Raw genomic sequence first — 12,112 nt, forward strand, 5'->3', positions numbered from 1 at the left:
GCTTCCCAGGTCACAATGACAGATCCACCCTGATGCTCTCACTTGTTTGATGTATAGGGGAGGTAAAGTAGAATGGAAATTTCTACCGCCATTCAAAGTTTTAATCATAAACTAAGGCAGGTACCATCTCACATCCTACTGCCTGATCTAACATTTATTTTGTACCATCATCTTCGTCCATTGCATCTGGATGTGGAACAAAGATGGGTTCCGATGGATACGTATCTGGTTCCTGCCATATCCAGTGCTCCTTGGTTTTCACATTTAACTTGTATATCTGCATGGGAGAAAAATAGGTATGTGAAAATATATTCATTTTTTAATTAGCCCACTAGATATAATTTCCTTACCACCCACCCCAGTTTTTTTTTTACCTTGTCTGGAATAAAATGGTTCAGTCCCAGTCCGTAAGCATATGTGTAGTCCTTTCCACTGAATTTCTGATAGTTAATCTGAGGAAATTCAAATGCTGTAACGTAGAAAATCTATTTTATGCAAATTTGAAGCATACTTTCAAATTAACTTTTACTGCAAGATACTTTTCTGCAGATCCTTGTATTAAAACTCCATCCTTCTCAAACGCCTTTCCACCCTCATCCAGCTGGGTGGGATTGCACTGGCCTGGTTCCATTCTTATCTATCTAATCATAGCCAGAGAATCACCTGCAACGGCTTCTCTTCCTGCTCCCGCATCATTAACTCTGGTGTCCCCCAAGGATCTATCCTTGGCTCCTATTTCTCATCTACATGTTGCCCCTTCATCTGAAAACACAGCATCAGTTTCCATATGTACACTGACGACACCCAGCTCTACCTCACTACCACTTCTCTCGACCCCTCCAGTCTCTAAATTGTCAGACTGCTTGTCCGACATACAGTTCTGGATGAGCAGAAATTTTCTCCAATTAAATATTGGGAAGACCGAAGCCATTGTTTTCGGTCCCCGCCACAAACTCCATTCCCTAGCCATTGACTCCATCCCTCTCCCTAACATTTGTCTGAGACTGAACCACACTGTTCCCTACCTTGGTGTCATATTTGACCCCGAAATGAGCTTCCGACCATATATCCGCAGCATAACTAAGACTGCCCGTTTCTGCCCTTGCCTCACCTCATCTGCTGCTGAAACCCTCATCCATGCCTTTGTTACCTCTAGACTTGACTATTCCAATGCACTCCTGGCTGGCCTCCCACATTCTACCCTATGTAAACTTGAGGTCATCCAAAACTCGGCATCCCATGTCCTAACTCGCACCAAGTCCTGTTAATCCATCACCCCTGTGCTCGCTGACCTACATTGGCTCCTGGTTAAGCAACGCCTCAATTTCAAAATTCTCATCCTTGTTTTCAAATCCCTCCATGGCCTCGCCCCTCCCTATCTCTGTAATCTCCTCCAGCCCTACAACCCCCCCCCCACCCGAGATATCTGCGCTCCTATAATTCTGCCCTCTTGAGCATCGCTGATTATAGTCGCTCAACCATTGGTGGCCGTGCCTTCTGTTGCCTAGGCCCCAAGCTCTGGAATTCCCGGCCTAAACGTTTCCACCTCGCTACCCCTCTTTCCTCCTTTAAGATGCTCCTTAAAACCTACCTCTGTCACCTGCCCTAATTTCTCCTTATGTGGCTCGGTGTCATTTTTTTTCTTTTAAACTCCTGTGAAGTGCCTTGGGACATTTTACTATGTTAAAGGCGCTATATAAATACAAGTTGTTATTATTATTAAAAGAAGTGCATCACCTTGCCGACACCCTGAGAAGAGCACTTCTGGTTCCAACCAAATGATCCCATCTTGCCGAACGGTAGCAGTGGCAGTTGTGGTGTTGAGAGACACTAAATTTTTGCCATGTTCAACCTGGACGAGACACAATAAACAAGTTATTATATGAAATGCACTGCCTGATATAGTATTAACTGAGAGGACAAGAAGCCTTCATTTCAAGGCAGCACGGTGGCATAGTGGTTAGCACTGTTGCCTCACAGCGCCAGGGACCCGGGTTCAAATCCGGCCTCGGGTGACTGTGTGGAGTTTGCACATCCTCCCCGTGTTTGCGTGGGTTTCCTCCGGGTGCTCCGGTTTCCTCCCACAGTCCAACGATGTGCGGGTTAGGTTGATTGGCCATGATAAAAAATTTAAAAAAATTGGCCCTTAGTGTTAGGGGGGATTAAATACATGGGGTTACGGGGATAGGGCTTGGGTGGGATGGCTGTCGGTGTAGGGACCGGGTGCTAGGGTTTGGATGATCAGCCATGATCTCGTTGAATGGCGGAGCAGGCTCGAAGGGCCGAATGGCCTACTCCTGCTCCTATCTTCTATGTTACTATGTTTCTAAATGAAGATTATGGGCCTGAAGTTCCGCAAGGGCAACTTTGGTGGAAGACCGGCAGAATCCTTGGGGAAAAGGCACCGACTGAGTTAACTGAGTGAGTGATGTGTTGGCCTCCACAAGGGTGTACATGGGCCCCACCAGTGGGATCCAGGCCTGGCAAACAGCTTGGAACCCCAAAGAGCTACCAATTAAAAAAAAAAAAAGTTGATGGGCTCCCTTGCTTGGGGGCCAATTGGTCCAGTGATAGGGACAGGTGGGGTGGGGGGAGGGGGTGAGCACCCCCACCACCCCAAGGGCAGGCAGTGGCATGGAGCAGGCAATCCCGGTGTAGCCACCATGTTTTGCAAATGGGGACCTAATTTATTCTCAATACGTGACAGTAACTTGCTGTCTCCGATTTATATCATGTGAATTGGGTTAGCTATTTTATTTTCGAGTACAGTGACCATTATGCAGACAAATATATGTGGATAAAGTGATTAGACCATCAGGGAAACAAAAAAACACATTTTCATTTAGGTAAAAACACTTGATGATTCTTGAATACTTTATAAGATATGATTGTATTAAACTTGTTTTTCTATGACGTAGCACCTTGTCAAACTGTCCAACGGTCTGTAAAAGCTAGGGATGTCTTACATATCAATGCCAATCTTCAGTGCTCTCCAATTGGTTATTATTTCCATGAATTTCTGATCTCCCAACTTAAAATAATTTTTTCCTCCAGTTTTCTTCTTTTAATCCCCCTTAAAGGAGTTATTGATGCTAGGGTATATTGCACAGAAGGTAAGTGCTTCACATGTAGTCTGGCTAGTGAGCGCCAACAAACTATTCAACTGTGGAGGTCTTCATAATGGAGGCTCATCCTTTCCTCAGCCAATGTCCAAATACGTTGAGGCCGATTTTCCTGTGGTCAACAGCTAGGGTACATCTCTTTTCTAAGTGCAACGGGCTTCCCCCGAGCTATGGAGTAGGGCCTGCAATAGGCATAGGCCAAACATTATTATGTAACTAAAGCATGAGGTGGCATTTTGGCCCTCTGGGTTAATTTTCCTGTGGTTTCACTAGATGGCTACCCAGACACAGGAGCACGCTGAATAAGACGGTGTTGGGCCTTGAGCCTGGACCCACCCCACCACCCCCTCAGATCCTTTGATCTGAGTGAGGCAGGCGGCATTGCAAGGAAATTCTGAAAAGGTTAAGTACCTTACAGCCATCCCAATCATCTTCAGGTCTCAGGCTTGCAGCACATGACTTTCCTGTCTCACTTCCAAGCACAAAGTCCGACCTCGGTATTAGTCTGTGCTTGAGGTGTGTGGGGGGTTGTGAAAATTCAAGGGTTGCAAGGCCTAAACAGGAGCAATGCCCCTTTCCAGCATGCAGATACAGGGCCCGAAGATTGGCTCCGTGCAGTCTGGATAGGAATCAGTAACATAAGAAGAAAGTACAATGCTGGATAAGACTCTGCAGTCCATCGGGCTTGTCCCTGTAAAGTCCGCGCCTCAATAATACACGGACTTCGGGAGAACAGTTTAACAGGTACTTTACTGAACAGGAGGGTAACGTCAGACTGAAATACAGAAGCCTGCTAGGGCCTTTTATACAGGGGTGGTCACTGCCGGTACTGCAGTCTAAAACCAGTTCTTCCCTTAAAGGTACATACACAACAATTCCTCCCCTTTTAAATAAACAGTACATAACATTCATTTAACAACTAAATAATAACTAATTACAATTTTCTGGATACTATATACATCAACTGAAATAATCATTTATAAGTTCAGTCTTTGAGGAGGCTTCCTGATCCCGACTGGATAGCGCCTTTCTCGAGTATCCTGTTCTTGCAGCGGAGTTGATTCTGGTTCATTGTCATTGGTTGGTTCGTCAGCTTCCAATACCACTGCTTCTGAGGTAGACGCAATCTGTACTTTGGGTTGATTACCAGGTGCACCTTCTCGTGGTATGGGTTTGGCTTGTTCCTGTGACTGTAGAATCTGGTCAGCATGGCACCTCACGATGCTCTCTCCAACGTCCACTGTGTACATTAGTGGTCCCCGCTGGGTGCATATCATTCCTGGCTGCCATTTTTCTGTTCGGTAGTCGCGGGCCAAGACTGGTTGCCCTATCTTGAAGCTCCTGGTTGGCTTCTCATTTATGTGCTGGAATTGCTTATCCTCAACATCTCATCTTATGTTTGGTTTGAGCAAATCCAGGCGACATCTTAGCCTTCGGTTGAAGAACAGTACGGCTGGAGCTTGGTTGGTGACTGCATGTGTCGCATTCCGGTAAGCAAACAAGAAATTATCCACCTTGTGTTGTAGTGGTATGTCGTCATTAAAAAGGCCATAAAGGCAATGTATAAAGGTCTGAACAAACCTCTCAGCCAATCCATTTGTGGCTGGATGATATGGGGCAGATGTGTAATGTTTCACCCCATTATTCCTCAGAAACCTCCGGAAATCCTCAGACACAAACTGTGGCCCATTGTCGGAGCAAATCTGTTCTGGCAACCCATTCCTGGCGAAGATGGTCCTTAGGACTGCAATAGTTTTCTCCGTGGTGGTGGAGGACATTTTAATGACCTCTGGCCATTTCGAATGGGCGTCCACAGTGATTAGAAACATTGAGTCCATAAATGGACCAACAAAATCAATGTGTACCCATTGCCATGGAGATGAGGGCCACTCCCATGGATGTAGCGGGGCCTGTGGTGGAGCGTTTTGGACCTGCTGGCATCCTGTGCATCTCTTGGTCATATCCTCGATTTCTTTATCGATTCCCGGCCACCACACAAACGCCCTGGCTAGGCGAGAATGCTGGCAACAGTGAGTCGCCATATGCTGGCCATCCCTTCACCGTCAAATCATAGACCCGAGAGTGTGTCGGGTCATTTCGGGTTTCCTTCTCTATACTTGAGTTTGTAACAGTCAAACATTTGACTATGGTTGCATGGAATATCTCAACAGGGTCCACTGCAGGTGCTTCTTCTACCGTAGGCAACGGTAGGCGCGACAGCCCATCAGCGTTTCCATGCTGTTTCGTACCCTTGTACTCTATGTCGTACTGATGTGCCCCTAGAAAAAGTGACCATCTTTGCAGCCGTTGCGCCATCACTGGAACGCCCTTCTTTGGGTTAAAAATGGAGACCAGGGGCTGATGATCAGTCAGTAGGGTGAATTTCTGCCGGTGCAGATAGTGATTGAACTTCTTCACCCCCCACACCAGGCTGAGGGCCTCCCTGTCAATCTGGGCGTAGTTACGCTCGGCTGAGGTTAGTGATCGTGACGCAAAGGCTATTGGCCTCTCTGAGCCGTCCGAGAATTTGTGCGACAGCACCGCTCCAATGCAGAACGGTCAAGGAATTTGTGTGACAGCACCGCTCCAATGCAGTAAGGTGACGCATCACATGCCAACCGAATCGGTAGTGTTGGGTTGTAGTGGGCCAATACTTCTTTTGAAGTGATTAGGCATTTACATTCCTGAAAGGCACACTTACACTCATCACTCCATTTCCATGTTACTCCAGTTTGCAGCAGGGCGTTCAGTGGGTGCAGAATTGTAGATAAATTCGGCAAGAACTTATGGTAGTAGTTCACCAAACCGAGGAACGACCTCAGTTGCGACACATTTTCCAGTGCTGGAGCCTTGACTACAGCCTCAATCTTGTCCGGCGACTTATGCAACCCTTCCTCATCAATCATGTGGCCACAATACGAGATTTGTCTCCTGAAGAACTCGCATTTGGGGCGGTTGGGTCGTAGCCCATATTCCTGTAATCTCGTGAGCACCTGCTCCAGGTTGGCAAGGTGTTCACTGTCATTTTCGCCCGTAACCAGGATGTCGTCCAAATAACACTGGGTCCCCGGGATCCCTTGCAGGACTTGTTCCATCGCCCTCTGCCAAATAGCCGGGGATAATGCTACCCCGAATACCAGTCGATTGTACTGGTAAAGGCCTTTGTGAGTGTTTATCGTGAGGTATTTTCTAGATGCTTCTTCCACCTCCATTTGTAGATACGCTTGGGCCAGATCAATCTTTGTAAAACGTTTCCCTCCAGATAGTGAGGTGAAAATATCTTCTATCCGTGGAAGTGGATATTATACTGTGTGCAGGACTGGGTTCACAGTCACCTTGAAGTCCCCACAGATGCAAACCTTCTTCGGCTCCCCAGGCGTGCTGCTCAATGCTTTCTTCATTACAGGAACGATGGATGTGGCCCACTCGCTCCAGCCCACCTTGGACAGCACACCCGAATGCTCCAGACTCTCCAGTTCAGCTTCAACGGCTGGGCGGATTGCATATGGCACCGGTCTGGCCTTAAAAAAATTTTGGGTTTGCGTTATCTTCAATCTTTATGGTTGCCTTTACTCCTTTTAGAGTCCCAAGTCCTTGTTGGAACACCTCTTCCGCGTCAGATAGAATTTGTGACAGACGTCCAGGTGCGACGTCATCATCCTTTTTGTCAGTCACAGTTAGCGCCTGAATGGAATGCCAATCCAATTGTATTTTTCGGATCCATTCACGTCCCAATAATGGTGGTCCTCCATCTCGTAGTATATACATATATAGTTTCTGTGTTTCCTTGCCGTTATATTTAACTGGCACCCTTATTTTTCCTCTGGGGTAGACCTTTTGCCCCGTGTATGTCTTTAATACAATAGACGTGTCCTTTAAGGGTATGTGAGAGAATAGCCGCTCATAGTCTCGTCGATTCATGACAGTTAGGGCTGATCCTGTGTCCAATTCCATCTGTTCTGGGGACCCTGCTATCATGAGGGTGACCCAAATGGTTCGGTGATCCTCCTTTGCGATCACGTTGTGTAACTTTAGACAACTTAGTCTCCTACTCCCGGAGTCCTGATCACTCTCCTGATCTTCCGAACTACTGTCTGTCAGGTTCTTTTCTTTCTTGTACTGTTCCTTAGTAGTTCTTGTCGTGTTGGTTTTCTTTCCCGACCTGCAGACTCTTGCTATATGTCCCATTTTTCCGCATTGCCTGCATACTTTGTCCTTAAACCAGCAGTCCTTCTGCTCATGGGTTGTTCTGCCACAGCGATAGCACTTTTCTGCTCCATACGCCATTTCGTTAGCGCTGTATTCTTGTCGTTTCGGTTTTATTTCCGCAGCTCCCCGTGCTGCTGCTTCGTAGGATACTGCCACGCTGAAAGCCTGTTCTAGCGTCAGGTCCTTTTTCGAAAGTAATCGTTTCTGGGTTCCTTCACTCTGGAGCCCGCAGACAAACTTATCCCGTAAGGTGTCTGCCAGTCCTGCTCCGAACTGGCAGTGCTTCGATAACTTGCGTAGTTCTGTAAGATAGTCAGCATTGCTCTCATCTTTGTGCTGGTTTCTTTTATGGAACTTGAATCTTTTTGCTATCAGCAGCGGTGTAGGGTTTAGGGGTTCCTGTAAAATATTAACAATCTCAAAACTTTTCTCCATTGGTTTAGCTGGGATAATTAAATTCCGCAATAGGCCGTACGTACTCGCGCCCATCAAATTCAATAATACCGACGCCCTCTTTCCATCGGCCACCTCATTTGCCTTGCAGTACACTTCAATTTTTTCCACATACGTGGTCCAGTCTTCTACCTCGTTGTCGAAAGCAGTGATACTGCCACTTTTCGGCATCTTGGGTGATTTAAAATGGCGCCTCCCGCGCTTTTTCTTCTTCCCCAATGGAATAAAATGGCGCCTCCCGCGCTTTTCCTTCTTCCCCAACGGGATAAAACGGCGCCTCCCGCACTTTTCCTTCTTTCCCTTGCTGCCACGCTGCTCCCAGCGTTCTACAGGGTAATGGCAGCGACCCGCGGCTTCGGCGCGTCTCGCTTTCCTTCCCCCCGTTTATTTTCTCTCCGCTGCCCGGTTCTTGAGCACCGACCGCGCCCTGTGCGCTCCACCCTCTCTCTTGTTTTCTTTTCCCGGCGACGCTGCGTGGCCCGTTTTGTAGAGCTGCTCGATCGAGCACGATTTGCTGGAACACCTTAACTGGGGAGCCAAGCACAGCTCTCCACAGCCTCTCCCGCAATTCTCCGAACACCGATGAATCCTTTGGGCGGTTGCCCGCGGTCGACGCCCGTTGTCAGACTACGACCTCCAAGAAACCTCCTCTCAGGGTGAGATCCCCGTGAGATGATGCAACACTGCAGGTGAGTTCGAACTTACTCGTCGCCACTGTAAAGTCTGCGCCTCAATAATACACAGACTTCGGGAGAACAGTTTAACAGGTACTTTACTGAACAGGAGGGTAACGTCAGACTGAAATACAGAAGCCTGCTAGGGCCTTTTATACAGGGGTGGTCACTGCCGGTACTGCAGTCTAAAACCAGTTCTTCCCTTAAAGGTACATACACAACAAATACCTTTCAATTGCTCACTCCTCAAATGTCTATCCAGCAGGAACCCTGGTTGATTTTCCTTCTACCTTATTGATGCTAAGGCTAATTGGTAGCACCCAAATTGTCACCCTAGCTAAAATCAGCTAACCTGAGATTAGATTTTAAACCTTCCTGGGTGATCTATTAACTGACGTTTACATAAATCATAATTCAAGAATAATTATCCCACTCAAGTATTTTATTTTGGCCAACCTTTTATGCACTTGTGTGTATTTAACAAAATAGTAATCTGTGTCCCTTTAAACTTTCTATTTTGAATGTTAGCTTGTTGGCCTCCATTCACAGTGTCAATTATAATATAAACAGAAAATGCTGGAAATATACACCAAGTCCTTCAACACCTAAAAATGTAGAAGACGGGTTAATGTTTTAGGTGCGGATGCTTCATCAGAATCTTAACCTGTCTTTTCTCTCCAAATGCTGAAGGGCCTGATGTGCATTTCCAGAATTTAATGTTTTTATTTCAACTTTTCAGCATTTGCTATTCCCCACCTCCCCGCCCCATTTAGCGCAATTATTGCTGTACTGGTGGCTTTATGTCTTGGACCACTGACCATTATTACATTGTAAGCCTATGACAAATTAATTTTACTTATGGCCTTTATAGCCAAATGAGAGATCCACCTGTCTGTAATTGTTTCAGACTTAGAGCTCAGGGAGGTAAATGCCCTTTCCCCTTAATGTTCCACAGTAATTAAAACTCACATTGTTTATATCCAATGGTAGGATGTATCTCCTCACTTCTGGCTGAGGAGCCGTTCTTGCATTCACTTTAACTTCTTCCCAGTTTTCACGTAAATTGGCAAGCCACAGGTAATTATATATAAACTCAAACCTGTATTGGAAGTGATACAATATTCATTAAAACAGTTCACATGAGATAGGGATTGGGCAAAAAGGTTGTTAAAATAATGTAACTTTAATGTAAGGTTTAATGCACTGTACACTAGCAAATCATTTGGACATTTAAAATTAACAGAAATGTTAATACTGGAGAATGTGGTGGTACAGCTTGTAATAGCACAAATGAATGATACACATGGTGAGAATTAGTTTATTTCCCCACACCAGGGCCAGCCTTACGGAAAAGCAATGTGGTCGGGGGCGGTGGTGCCATAGCCAAGAGGGTCTGGCATTAACGGCGTTGATCTCTGCAAAGAACTTGGTGATCGCCAAAGTCTGCTTCCAACAGACTGTAGTGCTCCTCAAGAAGAGCAAACTTCCAACTTTCAAGAGCAAGTTCCCAAACACATGGATAGCACTCAGGATCCTGTTAACCATGCCTGTATCGGTGGCAAGCAGCGAACGGAGCTTCTCAAAGTGAAGCTCATAAAAACATATTTGTGATCGACCATGGGAGACGACAGGCTATCTTCGCTGGCCATCCTGTCTATCAAGAATGATATGGCGCAAAATATCTTGGTGAATTAAGTTTGTTATTTATTAGTTTAGTGTTTAATTTATTTAGTTTGTGTGTCACTTAGCTATTATGATTATATTGTTTATTATTTAAATTATAAAAAACTTTTGAGATTGCAGCTTTATTTCTGAAACTTTCACTAATACTACTACATACATAAACTCAAATGAAGGGTTCCAAAAAACAAGTTCACCCAGGATGGCATTTTCCCCAAGTCTGGCCCTGCCCCACATTGCTAATTTTATTAGTGTTGGGGAAGTAGTGAGTGAAAAGTTGGCACTTTCGCATGGATGGAAAAGAGGGCATAGGGAAAAAAATCAAATGGGGAGTCAAGCCCCAGCTTATTCTTGTAAGCTTTCTATTGCCGAGCTGTGATGCCAGAGATTTGATAGAGGTGTTCAAAATAATGAACGGTTTGATAGAGTAAACAAGGAGAAACCGTTTCCGGTGGCAGAAGGGTCGTTAACCAGAGGACACAGATTTAAGGCGATTGGCAAAAGAACCAGAGGCGACATGAGGAAATTTTTTTTTACACTGAATTGTCGTGATCTGGAATGCGCTGCCTGAAAGGGTGGTGGAAGCAGATTCAATAGTAACTTTCAAAAGAGAATTGGATAAATACTTGAAGGGAAAAAAAATTACAGGGCTACGGGAAACCAACAGGGGAGTGGGATTAATTGGATAGCTCTATCAAAGAGCCGGCACGGGCACAATGGGCCGAATGGTCTCCTTCTGTTCTGTATCATTCTATGATACAGTTGGATAGCCTGCTGATGCTCATTTCCTGGGCTCACACGTGAAAGATGGCCACAATTGAGAAATCAGAGAGCGTCCAATGACTGCGTCCTCCAGTATAGAGTCATAGAGTTATACAGCACAGAAAGAGGCCCTTCGGCCCATCGTGTCTGCGCCGTCCATCAATCCCTGTCCAGTCTAATCCCATTTTCCAGCATTTGGTCCATAGCCTTGTATGCTATGGCATTTCAAGTGCTCATCCAAATGCTTCTTGAATGTTATGAGGGTTCCTGCCTCTACCACCCTTTCAGGCAGTGAGTTCCAGATTCCAACCACCCTCTGGGTGAAAAAGTTCCTCCTCAAATCCCCTCTAAACCTCCTGCCCCTTACCTTGAATCTATGCCCCCTTGTTATTGACCCCCCTACTAAGGGGAAAAGTTCCTCTTTATCTACCCTATCTATGCCCCTCATCATTTTGTACACCTCAATCAGGTCCCCCCTCAGCCTTCTTTGCTCCAAGGAAAACAACCCCAGCCTGTTTAGTCTTTCTTCATAGCTGAGGCGCTCCATCCCAGGTAACATCCTGGTGAATCTTCTCTGCACCCTCTCCAAAGCAATCACATCCTTCCTATAGTGAGGCGACCAGAACTGCACACAGTACTCCAGCTGTGGCCTCACCAGCGTTTTGTACAGCTCCATCATAACCTCCCTGCTCTTATATTCTATGCCTCGGCTAATGAAGGCAAGTATCCCATATGCCTTTTTAACCACCTTATCTACCTGTTCCGCTGCCTTCAGGGATCTATGTACATGTACACCAAGGTCCCTCTGACCCTCTGTACTTCCTAGGGTCCTACCACTCATTGTGTATTCCCTTGCCTTATTTGTCCGTCCAAAATGCATCACCTCGCACTTTTCAGGGTTAAATTCCATTTGCCACTTTTCCGCCCATCTGACCAACCCGTTTATATCGTCCTGTAGCCTGAGGCTTTCCTCCTCGCAATTTACCACCCCACCAATTTTTGTGTCATCTGTGAACTTACTGATCATACCTTTTACATTCTCATCCAAATCATTTATGTAGATCACAAACAGCAAGGGACCCAGCACCGATCCCTGAGGTACCCCACTGGACACAGGCTTCCAGTCACAAAAGCAACCTTCGACCATCACCCTCTGCCTCCTGCCACTCAGCCAGTTTAGGATCCAACGCGCCAAGGCACCCTGGATCCCAT

At 46.1% G+C, this 12,112-nt stretch overlaps 1 protein-coding gene across 2 annotated transcripts in view; it reads right to left on the bottom strand.

Annotated features, from left to right (window-relative positions):
- The window catches only part of rpe65c (retinoid isomerohydrolase RPE65 c), a 63,690-nt gene that overhangs the window by 4,976 nt on the left and 46,602 nt on the right, over positions 1-12,112 (bottom strand). For both annotated transcript variants that reach the window (XM_085982767.1, XM_085982766.1), the window contains 4 exons: positions 9,428-9,557; positions 1,738-1,852; positions 375-469; positions 166-277 (listed from right to left, as the gene is read on the bottom strand). In XM_085982767.1, coding sequence (XP_085838893.1) covers positions 166-277; positions 375-469; positions 1,738-1,852; positions 9,428-9,557 — 452 coding nt within the window. The remainder of the gene's footprint in view (positions 1-165; positions 278-374; positions 470-1,737; positions 1,853-9,427; positions 9,558-12,112) is intronic.

Source organism: Somniosus microcephalus, chromosome 3, assembly GCF_052327205.1.
Source record: "Somniosus microcephalus isolate GS21.2 chromosome 3, FLI_Smic_1.0, whole genome shotgun sequence".
NCBI classification, from domain to species: domain Eukaryota; kingdom Metazoa; phylum Chordata; class Chondrichthyes; order Squaliformes; family Somniosidae; genus Somniosus; species Somniosus microcephalus.